Source organism: Sus scrofa, chromosome X, assembly GCF_054392235.1.
Source record: "Sus scrofa isolate SSC_HxYL_T2T_F1_AM1 chromosome X, Sscrofa_HxYL_maternal_Yorkshire_Landrace_v2.0, whole genome shotgun sequence".
Taxonomy (NCBI): domain Eukaryota; kingdom Metazoa; phylum Chordata; class Mammalia; order Artiodactyla; family Suidae; genus Sus; species Sus scrofa.
Window position 1 is genome coordinate 97,502,365 of NC_139401.1, and position 12,829 is coordinate 97,515,193.

The 12,829-nt window shown below is 36.1% G+C and overlaps 1 protein-coding gene across 3 annotated transcripts in view; it reads left to right on the top strand.

Moving 5' to 3' along the window:
* The window catches only part of TBC1D8B (TBC1 domain family member 8B), a 73,708-nt gene extending 61,131 nt beyond the window's left edge, over positions 1 to 12,577 (top strand). For all 3 annotated transcript variants that reach the window (XM_003135293.6, XM_085008040.1, XM_085008041.1), the window contains 7 exons: positions 789 to 857; positions 1,000 to 1,240; positions 2,011 to 2,076; positions 3,762 to 3,845; positions 5,319 to 5,375; positions 7,584 to 7,681; positions 9,552 to 12,577. In XM_003135293.6, the coding sequence (XP_003135341.2) occupies positions 789 to 857; positions 1,000 to 1,240; positions 2,011 to 2,076; positions 3,762 to 3,845; positions 5,319 to 5,375; positions 7,584 to 7,681; positions 9,552 to 9,947 (1,011 nt within the window). In that variant the 3' untranslated portion in view covers positions 9,948 to 12,577. The remainder of the gene's footprint in view (positions 1 to 788; positions 858 to 999; positions 1,241 to 2,010; positions 2,077 to 3,761; positions 3,846 to 5,318; positions 5,376 to 7,583; positions 7,682 to 9,551) is intronic.
* The last annotated feature ends 252 nt before the right edge of the window (positions 12,578 to 12,829 follow it).

Below are 12,829 nucleotides of genomic sequence, written 5' to 3' on the forward strand. Positions count from 1 at the left end.
TTCTAGCCTTTGTCTTTACCCATCTTTAAAATTTCTTAAATAGTAAAACCATTTTACCATCAGTGCTTTTTTTTTTTTTTTTAATGGCTACACCCATGGCAAATGGATGTTTCCGGGCTAGGGGTCGAATCGGAGCTGTAGCTAAGGCCTCTGCCACAGCCACAGCAACACTGGATCCAAGCCACATATGCAACCTACATACACTGCAGCTTGCAGCAACACCAGATCCTTAAACCACTGAGTGAGGCCAGAGATCAACCCTGCATCCTCAGAAACAAGTTCATGTCCTTAACCCACTGAGCCATAGTGGGAACTCCCATAGTGCTTATTCTTCATGGAGTCGAATGAAATTACATATTTTCTAAGATAATTGTTTCTAGGATTACATTTCTTGACACAGAGAGGGAATGTATATCTCCCAATTCCTTTCAAGTGTTTACTGACAATCTCACATGATAACTTAACAAATTGCTCATGTAGCAAGACAGGAATAGCTGAAAAAAGACATAGAATACTGTTGCTTATATTTCTAGACATTAAGTGGCTGTCCTTTAGGAGTAATTTCTAGGTATGAAGCGATGAAGGTCAAATTATATAATCAGTAAAATTGAACTATAGTCTATGTACAAACTTTTTAAAGGGCAAAATAGGTACATTTACTTTTGTTGGCCCTTTAAAAAGTTAAAAGAAAAATATTTTATTCTGGCAGAGAAAGATTTTTTAATTATATTCAAAGAGAATTTCTAAACTGAAGTGTTAATTCTACATTGCTTCTGATCTTTTTAAAGTTGCGTGTTGTATCACAAGATGTGAAGTTGAGCCTTCAAGAATTGGATGAACTTTATGTCATCTTTAAGGTACTATTTTCCTTCTTTAAATGAAAAATAATATTCTTAGCATAATTTTACCACAGCCACTCAACTATAAAAGAAAAAAAATCGTACAAAGTTACTTTTTCTGACCTAATGACTTTCCTTTTTTTCTTTTTTTTTTAAATAGAAAGAGTTGTTTTTTTCTTATTATTGGTGTTTGAGTTCTCCAGTGTTGAAGCACCATGATCCCAGTCTGCCATATTTGGAACAGTATCAGATTGACTGCCAGCAGTTCAGAGTGTTGTATCACTTGTTGAGTCCCTGGGCTCATTCTGCAAACAGAGACTCACTAGCTTTATGGACATTTAGATTTTTGGATGAAAACTCCGACTGCCTTATAAACTTCAAAGAATTCTCTTCTGTAATTGGTAGGATGATGTCCAATAATTTTCTTCTTAAAAACAAAAAATAAAGGTACCCTTAGAAATACTTAGTATTGCCTATTATTGCCACTTTCGTTAGATTTTATCAGCCTTATTTACATTGTCTCCAGCTTTAGCGAAAACTGGACAATTTTGTGTGTTTGTCACTAAAGCTAAGTATATTTGTCTAATTTTGCTTCAACCCTTCCAGAAAACCAAGCTGTTAGATGCAGATGATTTAATGGTTAACATGAAGGAAGATAATGTCCTGATTTTTCCCACACTTGGGCACATGAATACTTCAGAGGACAGTCTCCCTCAGTAAAAATCCAACCACATAGCCTAGAAAAATGGTAGCGAAATATTCAGGGAACATTTTGTGCCTGTAGATAGTCCATCAGTTATATCGTTCCTTTGCTTTTCCAGACACCCTATTCATGCTTTCCTACCAGGGGCTCCCCCTTGAAGAAGAGTTCTCTCCTCAAATGAAGCATAAAGCCTGATTCAAAAGAAAAACATTAATTTTAGATTGGGATTGGAGGAAGAGAATTCAACAGGAGAGCATTTTATTTATTCCTCTGATAAAGGATCTTTTGCTTATATACTTCAAGGAAAGAATCTGGCTGACTGGGTGGTGGTTTAACTGTTAGTTTAAGTAACAGAAAGTTTCTGAACCCTAATTCCTGGCTAATAGCTGTATCTTTATAATCTGTGTTGCTGGAATTGCTTCAATGTTCTTCAGATGTGATTATTTGCAATTTAATTTTATTGAACAGACATAATGTACAATGGAAGTTTCACCGAGAAGCTTAAGCTGCTTTTTAAGCTGCATATTCCTCCAGGTAAGAGTTTAACAGTTGTTAGTGATGTATGGAAGTTGACTCCATTTTAACCACTATATATTACACATGCCATTCCATTTTAACAAATAACATAACTTTCCACATGACATAAAGTCATTGCTTCATTGTGGCCAGTGGATCATATTGCCAGTATTTTTGCTAATGTATAGTTACGCTGAAATCTATGGAAGAGATTCTGTATAACAGATGGGTTCACAAGTTTCCTTCCTGTTAGTGGTCAATTTCATGATAAGTAGTTTGTGTATAAGAACTATTTATCATTTGAATATTGGTATAATATTGAATTTTTTTTATTACTGCTGCTGTTGTCGTTAGAGCATAGAATTTAACTTTAGACAAACTGCCAAACTTGTGAAGTACCATAAATTATTCAGAACAATGAGACAGGCAGCAGGGATGTTAAACATTTAGAAAAGGAAGCAAAATGAAAGCTACCATTTATTGAACACTTGTTCTGTCAAGGCATTTATTTACTTAATATGCATTGTTTTATTTAATTCTCATGGTATCTCGGAAAGGTAGTATTATCTTTCCAATTTTGACAATAAGTAAACTAAGAGAAAGATTAAATTTGCTGAAGATCACATGGCTAATAAATTGCATAGCTGGCATTCAAACTGAAGTTTGAATCCAAAATTCAGGTTTCTTTGTATTTTACCATACTGCCTTTAATGGCCTGATTCATATTTTGGGAAAACAGTTTTAGGCTGTAAAGGAACATCGCAAATGTACCTTTAAGCTTAGATAGGGTGATTCACTGCCTCCCTCCAAAAAACATACATCGTAATTTGTCTAAAACTGTACCTGAGGTCTCTTAGAGTCTTCCCAGGTTAGCTGGGAACCATTCTTACCAGGCAGACCAAAAATCTAAAAGCCATCTTTAACCCCTCACAAACTCAAATCACAAATACAACATTAAAAACAACAGACAAGCCAAATAATAATTTAATTATGAAGAACTTTACATTGTCAAGTTACGTTGTCCTCAGAATGTCTAAGATTGCCATAGAATGAATATACTTTCAGTAGAAGTATCAAAAAAAAAAAAAGCACTGTATATCTGTTAGAGCTCTCAATGATTTCCTTATTATTAAAGACTTTTTTTTTTTTTTTTGTCTTTTTGCCTTTTCTAGGGCCGCTCCCGTGGCATATGGAGGTTCCCAGGCTAGGAGTCAAATCGGAGCTATAGTCACCGGCCTACACCAGAACCACAGCAACGCCAGATCCGAGCCACGTCTTCGACCTACACCACAGCTCACGGCAACACCGGATCCTTAACCCACTGAGCAAGGCCAGGGATCGAACCCACAACCTCATGGTTCCTCATCGGATTCATTAACCACTGCACCACGATGGGAACTCCTTAAAGACATTTTTAAACAACTGAGGTTATATTTTCAGAGATTCCCACGTGCCAGATTTTTAAATTTCAACTTATAATGGCTCTCAGAAAACTTATTAGAAAGCATGTAGTTTGCAGAAATAACAGAACTGAAAATGATCAAATACTATACAGTAGTACCACTTCCACGTTTCTTCATGTATGTCTTTCTTTTACAGGAACCCTTTGTTTAATTCTCTGCCCCCAGATTTAATTGGACCACTTATAGGACCCATTTCTGTCCCTCATTGTTATAAATATGATTTGGGTTATCTGTTTTCAGCTTATACTGAGGTGAATGCTAAGGACCCTTCAAGGGGAGATGAACTTTCCAAGGAAGAATTACTTTATTTCAGTCAGCTCCATGGTAAATATCTGTTTAAAATCTGTTTCGATGATTAGATACTCAAGAGATCTTCTTGGCTTAAATATTCTTTACCCAGTTACCACTAGTTAAATTTGGGTCAATTATACTTTTTTTGTGCTACAGTAACACTTCACACAGCCCTAAATGCATGGTAAGTATTCTATAAATATTTGCCTGATTAACTAGGTTACATTTGGGGGTTTGATTTATGGAATTTCTTGTTTACTGGAGAATTAGAAAAAAAAACGCATTTTATTTTTACTTCTGTAGCAGAAATTTCTAAAATGTATCAGACCGTTTTTCATGCCTTGTTAAAATGCACTGAAGACAATGGTATTTTTGATGATCGAAGGTCATAGCTATTATTCAGACAGTGACTACTTATTATAAATCTCTGTAGTTGTAGGAGACAGGGATGAGTCTGTCTCCAAGACACAGTTTGAAAGTATTATGAGCTCATTTTTGTGTTTTACTTGTTTTTCATAAATATGAATGTCTTATAGAAGGATAAGTCCTTATTAATATATGTTTATGGTTACTCTATGTTAGCATTTGAACATTAAGTTTGAAGAAACCTTACAAATACAAATTATCCAGTCAAGTCCCTTAATTTTTTTTTTTTTTTTTTTGCTTTTTAGGGCTGCACCTACGGCTTATGGAGGTTCCCAGACTAGGGGTCCATTCAGAGCGATAGCTGCCAGCCTATGCCACAGCAATGCCAGATCTGACCCACGTCTGTGACCTACACCACAGCTCACAGCAACTCAGGATCCTTAACCCACTGGGCGAGGCCAGGGATCGAACCCGCATCCTCCTGGATCCTAGTCGGGTTCCTTTAACCACTGAGCCACAATGGGAATTCCTCAAGTTCCTTAATTACATTTAGGTCACTGAGGCCTAGAAAGGAGAAGTGACTTGTGAAAGATTTTTCAGTGAGGTTTTATCACAATCAGGACTAGTAGCTCAGTCCTTTGACTTCCAGTATGTTTTTTTTTCCCCAATAATAGAAATAATACAATATTTTTTTTTTTGTCTTTTAGGGCTGCACCGGTGGCATATGGAGGTTCCCAGGCTAGGGGTCGAATCAGAGCTGTAGCCGCCGGCCTACACCACAGCCACAGCATTGCAGGAGCCAAGCCGTGTCTGCAACCTACACCACAGGTCACGGCAACGCCAGATCCTTAACCCACTGAGTAAGGCCAGGGATCGAACCTGCGTCCTCATGGATGCTAGTCGGGTTCGTTAACCACTGAGCCACGACAGGAACTCTGAAATAATACAATTTGAAGAAAATCACAAGGAAGGAAATATCACATACCACCCAAAAATAAATATTTAATATATGGTATACTTCTAGCATTTTTATATGGATTTTTCCCCAGTATTCTTAAGTCTTTACATAAAACACTATTTTACTTTCAAAAGGTATTTGTTAAATATTCTACAAAATGCACTTATCTTCTTTTCCTCTAGTTTCCAAGCCTGCAGAGGAGAAGGAAACAGAGTCAGTGAAACACAGCCCTGAAAAAGGTATATGACCTAGGAGTCTCATTTAGTATAAGTTGTTGTTTTTGTGAATAGGGTTAACTACACAAAAGGGAAACATGCATTTCTTTTAAATCTATTGATTTGTCCTGAGAGCTTTTTCAGTTTCCTTTGTTTTAATTTAATAATTTATTCTTTCTTCTCTTAATACTTAAGTCTCAGAAGTTATAGACAATAGTAAATGACATTTATTTATTTATTTCTGTATTTCTGTATTTATTTATTTTGCTTCTTAGGGCCGCACCCATGGCATATGGAGATTCCTAGGCTAGGGGTCAAATAGGAGATATAGCCACTGGCCTACACCCCAGCTCATGGCAACACCAGATCCTTAACCCACTGAGAGAGGCCAGGGATCAAACCTGCGTCCTTACGGATGCCAGTCAGATTCGTTTCTGCTGAGCCATGACGGAAGCTCCCACATTGATTTAATGTTATTATTTTGAAAATATCTATTTTAATTACATAAGTAATATATAATCCTTCTAAAAGAAATTTAAATGGTACAGAAATCATCATACACTTTAACCAACCTGTTTTCACATTACCCTGAGGTAAATGTGAAAACACTTTGGTTTATATTCTTTCCAGGCCTGTGTCTATGTATAAACTACAATAAATAGATATCGCTCTTTTTTAAAAAAGGATTATTTCATAAATACTGTCCTGCAAATTGCTTTTTTGATTTTGTGGTGTATCACGGACATCTTTTCATGTCAGTACATTTGGATTTATCTTATTCTTTTTAATGGGTACAGAGTATTCTGCCATTTATTTCAGAAACTGGCTTGAAATTGCTGAACATTTAGGTTGTGCCCAATTAATTATATTGCAAACTATGCTCCAACAAAGATTTTTTTATACTTACATTTTAGGATACTTTTACATGTATTTTTTAGTATAGGATAAATTCCTAGAAGAATGAGAAATTTGGGTCACAAAGAATGTGCACATTTAACATTTTGATAGAGGTTGTTATATTGTTCTCCAATATAACATTGTTATTGTTATATTGTTCTCCAATATAACATTCATCATTCTTTATGTTTTTGAGTAACATTTAGTTAAAAAACAATTGCTGAAGGTCTGCTTAAATATGACAACCTCACCAGGCTGTTGAGTATATCCTAGTTTTCCAAGAGATCTAAGTAATCATGATAAAGTCATGTTAATATCATCATGGTTAAATTCTTCAAAGGGGAGTTCCCGTCGTGGCGCAGTGGTTAATGAATCCAACTAGGAACCATGAGGTTGCAGGTTTGGTCCCTGGCCTTGCTCAGTGGGTTAACGATCCGGCGTTGCCGTGAGCTGTGGTGTAGGTTGCAGACGCGGCTCAGATCCCGCGTTGCTGTGTCTCTGGCGTAGGCTGGTGGCTGCAGCTCCGATTGAGGCCCTAGCCTGGGAACCTCCATATGCCGCAGGAGCAGCCCAAGAAATAGCAAAAAAAGAAAAAAAAAATTCTTCAAAGGAATGAGTGAATACATACTGTTTTGAATTTCTGGGGGTTTTTTTTCTTTTCTTTTTTTGGCCACCCTGCATCCATGGGGATTTCCTGGGCCAAGGATCAGGTCTGAGCCAGTTGTGAGCTAAGCCACAGCCGAGGCAACACTGGATCCTTTAACCCACTGTGCCAGGCTGGGGATCAAACCTGCGTCCTAGTGCAGATCCCATTGCACCACAGTGGGAACTCCCTTTTTGTTTTTTTGGCCATGCCCATGGCATGCAGAAATTCCTGGGTCTGATATCAAACCTGCACCACAGCAGTGACAACACCAGATCCTTAACCACTGGGCCACCATGTAACTCCTGTTTTGAATTTTTGAAAAAGAGCCACCAAAGACCACTTTGGTATCTGCATATTAAGAACATCAGATAGAAGCTATTTTAAACTTAGTGGCATGCAGGAGAATATCTCCATGAAATTTACATCATCAAGCTGGAGTGTACTGGTGAATCTAAAATGCATCCTTCTCCCTCTCTACTCACATCTTCCCTAGTCTCCAGCCTTTCCAAAGTAAAGGTTTTAGTTTAATGGAAATAGAGAATGTATTTTGAAAACCAGAGAGTGAAATAAAAGCTATAGTCAGATCCATTTCTGGAATCTTCTATCTCAATGAAATATCTTTCAGTCATAGTTGCTCTTTTTGGGATGTGGGTTGATCATTATGAAATGGTTTTATTCCCCTTATTCAGGAAAAGGAAAAGTTGATATTCAAGCGTATCTAAGTCAATGGCAAGATGAGCTTTTAAAAAAAGAAGAAAACATTAAGGATTTACCAAAAATGAATCAGGTGTGGTATTTTCAAAGAAAAATTCTGGTTTTCTTTTGTGTGTGTATGTGTGTGTGTGTGTGTGTGTGTGTGTTTTAAATGAGTGTGGTTGTATCCAAATCTAAAATAGCTAACATGGTATTACAAACATAAATAATCTATGTATCATCTTTGTACATTTCAGATGAGCATAGAAGACTGGGAGTAAATTTTAAATGATTTTCTACTTTAAACCCTTAAATGCATCTAGAGTTTCAGTACAGTCCAGTCCTCTGCTATGGCAACATTTGTACCATATAGAAATGATGTGTGTATGTGTAACATATATTTCAATGTTTTCTAGTTCTAGCTCTATTAGAAATGTTCATTTATTTAGTAAACATTTTTTAGAGCCTAGTAAGATGACATGCCCAATGCTAGGTAGTAGAAATAACTAAAATAGGTTATAACACCCTGGTTTCTAGTCATCTTGTATTTGAACCTGCTCAAACAGTACTAATGACTACTATTGGCACCATTCTAAATCTATCTCTTTCTTGTACACTATTCAGTCATTATATATTCTTATATTTTCTAATGAAAATCTTTTGGTATAGATACTGATGATTCCCAGAAGTTTGCCAAAATGAAAAATATGAAATAACTTAGTTTTTCTCAATGGACTAGGTAATTTGGTATTTGAATAAGTACTTTTAAAAATTAATCAACATGATATATTTATTCAAAAATTTAAATAAACGGTACTACAGACTTTAAATAAAAGCTTAAAATTTTGGTATATATTTTTATGAAGTATATCTTTTTTACTTGCTTTTTATTTATAGATAAACTTGTCTGTAGGACATTGATCTATAGGACTTTTGTGTTAGAATAGGTTTTTTTTAATTGACAGATATCTTCTAGGATTATCTATGGATTATTTAGGGGCAGCTAGCAAACAATCCCAGTTTATTTCGCTCCTTGAGCCTTTAAAAAAGAAGCTTTAAAGAGAAACATTCCAAATGGGCTCCTTTGAGCTACCTTGTGCTACTAAATAGGTCCCAAAACATTCTTCCTTAAATTTAAGTCATCTTTTTTTTTTGTCTTCTTAGGGCCGCACCCTCGGCATATGGAGGTTCCCAGGCTAGGGGTCTAATTGGAGCTGCAGCCGCTGTCCTGTACTGCAGCCACAGCAACTCCAGATCCGAGCCATGTCTTCCACCTACACCACAGCTCACAGCAATGCTGCCTCCTTAACCCACTGATTGAAGCCAGGGATCAAACCTGCAACCTCATGGTTCCTAGTCAGATTCGTTTCCACTGTGCCATGACAGGACCTCCCTTTTGTTTTTTTGTTTTTTTGTTTTTTGGGGTTTTTTTTTGGTCTTTTTAAATCATCTTAGTTTAGCTGCCCACTCTACTCTACCTCTTGAGGAGATCAAGGGGAACTCATTCTTAATCTGTTCATTAAGACTCATTAATGAGGAGTTCCCTTGTGGCACAGCAGGTGAAGGATTTGGCCTTGTTACTACAGCCAAAAAAAAAAAAAGAAGATTGGTTAATGAATGAATGATTTACATGTAGGGAAATTAGGGACTTTGCCTAATCAAAAGTACCACCGAACATTGAAGGAATGCCAGCGGATACTGTCCAGGAATTATTGTGTATATATAATATATGTACATAATTTACTTTTATTAGGCAAGAAATGATAAGACTTAAGCAGAATTTCTTTCATGGTTCATACTCATCTTTCTAGAACCAAGATTTATTTGAGGATTAATCATCAGTTCTTATAACTTCTATAGTGAAAGTTACATGGTACCAATTCTAAATAGAATTCACTTTCAAGTTCTCTTTATATGTGCTAAGTCTAATATAAAATGCGATATTTCTAACTTGTGTCTTCTAGTCACAATTTATTCAGTTTTCAAAGACGCTATATAACTTATTTCATGGGGACCCTGAAGAAGAGTCATTATATCAAGCCATTGCCGTTGTAACCAGCCTTTTGCTCAGGATGGAAGAAGTTGGAAGGAAACTCCATAGCCCTACGTCATCAGCCAAAGGACTGTCTGGTGCAGTGTGTGCTTCTGGAGGACCTAGTGAGGGGCAAACCAAGAGCCACTTGGAGAAAGATCCTTCCTCCCCTCGGGAAGAGCCTCAGTGGTCATTTGCCTTTGAACAGATTCTCGCATCTTTGTTGAATGAGCCAGCATTGGTGAAGTTTTTTGAGAAACCTATAGATGTAAAAGCCAAATTAGAAAATGCAAAAACCTCTCAGTTAAGTTCTAGAACCAAGAAGTAAGTCTCTTAACAGGAATTGCCTACTATAGACAAGTTTACCAAGATTCTTGTAGTTGTCAGCTTGATTCCTGGGAGTAGGAATCGGGGATTTATCTTGTTACTAATATATTTGAAGGTTAAAAAGAAGACATTTGGAAGCACAATGATTTATTCCTTTGTGGTCATATCTTGATATTTTGATATTCTCTGATTCAAATAAACTTTTTGTATTTCCTAAGACACGCACTATCAGGGGGAGTATGCTAAATGTTACCACCAGAGGGCACCACCATATCACTTTTAGTAAGGAAATTCCTAGTTTGTCTTGCTATTTACATGTGAATTACTGAGGATTTTTGAAAATGTGGCGTTACGTTTGAGTATTAGTGATAAATCCTACTTTCCAAATTGCCTAAGTCCTATTAGAATGCTTTAGAAAACCAGGCTCTTAGATCTGTAGCCTTAATTATCCACACGATTACCCAATGGGAAATTCATTTTCAAGTTACCTAACTGAAATAATATTAAGTTTTCAGAGTACATCTCACTCGGTCTTCTAATAATATTTTTTTTAGTAATTTCTACATTCTCCCCACCTGAGCAGTTCAGAAGCTGCTGACACACTTCTAGCTCTGTTACTGATAAAAATAAAGAACTCAAAACTCTGGGCTGATATAAAGAAAAACAATATTGGATTTGGATTTGAGCTGGTTCAAGCCAGCCAATTCAGAAGGCTTAATAAACAGTACAGTTTCCTGTGCGAAGGTCTCTCATTAGGCTGCGATATTACTTGAAATTCTGAGTGCTGCCCTTCGTGGCATTTGTCTCAGAGTAGCTTGTGACTGCTTTGGTTATAGTTTTAGATTTTGGATTTTCACCGGTTGTATTTTAAGTTACATCAGATAGACTGAATTATTGTATTAGTCTGGCAAGTTCACAAAGTGTACAGGCATACCTCATTTTAGTGAGCTTTGCTTTATTGTGCGCTTCACAGATACTATAGTTTTATTGCAGATTGAAGGTTTGTGGCAACCCTGTGTTGAGCAAGTCTAGTGGCGCCAATTTTTCCAACAGCAGTTGCTCACTTTGCCTCCGTGTGTCCAATGTTTCTTGCAACATCTGAAACTTGTTCGCTATTATTATGTCTGTCGTGGTGATCTGTGATCAGTGATCTTTGGCATTGCTATTATGACTCACCGAAGGCTCAGATGATGGTTAGCATTTTTTAGCAATAAAATAGTTTAAGGTATGTACATTGTTTTTTAGACATAATGCTATTGCACATTTAATAGACTATACTGTAGTGTAAACATAACTTTTATATGTCCTGGGAAACCAAGAAATTCATGTGACCTACTTTATTGCAATATTCACTTTTACTGCAGTTATCTGGAACCGAACCTGCAATATCTGAGGTATGCCCGTACTTGTGCATGATGATTGTTAAGATAATGTATCGAATTCCTGGCATCTAGCTCAGAAGCTGTAATCTATCTGATTGAGATGTGTAATCTCAATATACTTTATGCTGCTTATATTTCAGTCATTACAATACAAGTTCATTTAGAGATAATGGGCTTTGTTAGCACTTTAAAGAAAAAAAATCACACCCATCCAATCTTCTGTGCTGTTTCTGAGAAGAGAGTTTATTAATCAGTTAATTTAGACATTGTGGGGAGACGTCATCCATTGGAGTGTCTTTCTTCACAAAAGACTTTGATTTAAGCCTTTTTGACTTTTCAGATTTGAAACAATGAAAGGGCAGACATCCTTTAGAGCAACCCAAGAAATCTCCCTTTCTGGAAAGAATTGGTATAGTCAGCCTTTGTCAGGAATCCACTATGAAACAGACCTAACACAGAGGCTTCATCACCATGTAATATGTTATTTTCAGAGAGTTCCAAGAATTTCCAAGTTGTTCCAAAATTGAGCTTTTGAAAATGTTGTAAATTGGACTTGGTCAAACACTTCTAGTCGTGTTCTTAAAATGATTTTGCCAGTCTTATCTTTTCAAGGAAATTGCCACTTAAAGAGACAATAAATAAGCATTGTCCCTTTTGTCAGAAGTGGCTTGACTAAAACATGTCCAAATTTTAGTGGTTAGTTAATAGTTTATATGAGAACTATCACAACTATTATACAGTAATTGTTAAACTACACTACAATAGCTCTATAACCACAAGGCTCTATGCTTATGTGCAAAGGCACTATTGCCAATACTTTGTTCAAAATTTTGTCAGTTGTATTTACAAAAAAGATACTTTTTAAGAGCATATGTTATTAATATTTGATATGATTTTTGAAATCAGAATATTGAAGATTACCTAGTATTGTATTTTAGCCTAGATTAAGATTGAATACTTTAAAGAGATTTTTGAGTTGCAGAAAGATTATAAGTGTAAGTTAAAAAGACAGACATTTATTTTCTGAGTCTGCAGGAGAAATAAGCTGAACACATAGTTTTGTAGTTGCTACCTTGTTAAGCAAATGGGTTGTTCTTAATACTTAAAATCTTATGTAATTGTGTCACACTGAACCAGTGCATTATACCTTTTACATTAAATTAAATGTTATAAGGTGGCTTTCCTGGTCTTTCTAAAAATAAATGTTATAAATCTGTTATAATAAACATGAAAAAATGGCTTACTTAAAGATCTTACCATTATTTCTTATGATGTCTTTTTGTTTGTACTTAACTTGGTTATCACTTGAGGACTTCCCTCCTATACTAGTTAAGGTTCAGTTGCAGAGAACAGAAGTCACTCTATAATTAGTTTAGTCAGGAAAAGATTTATTACCAGACATTAAGTGGCTTACAGAATTACCAAGAGGAATGACTCAAAATTGAGCTTTCAAGAACAACTTCCAAAGCTACACCACAGAACCAGGCCACCAAGGGAGTTG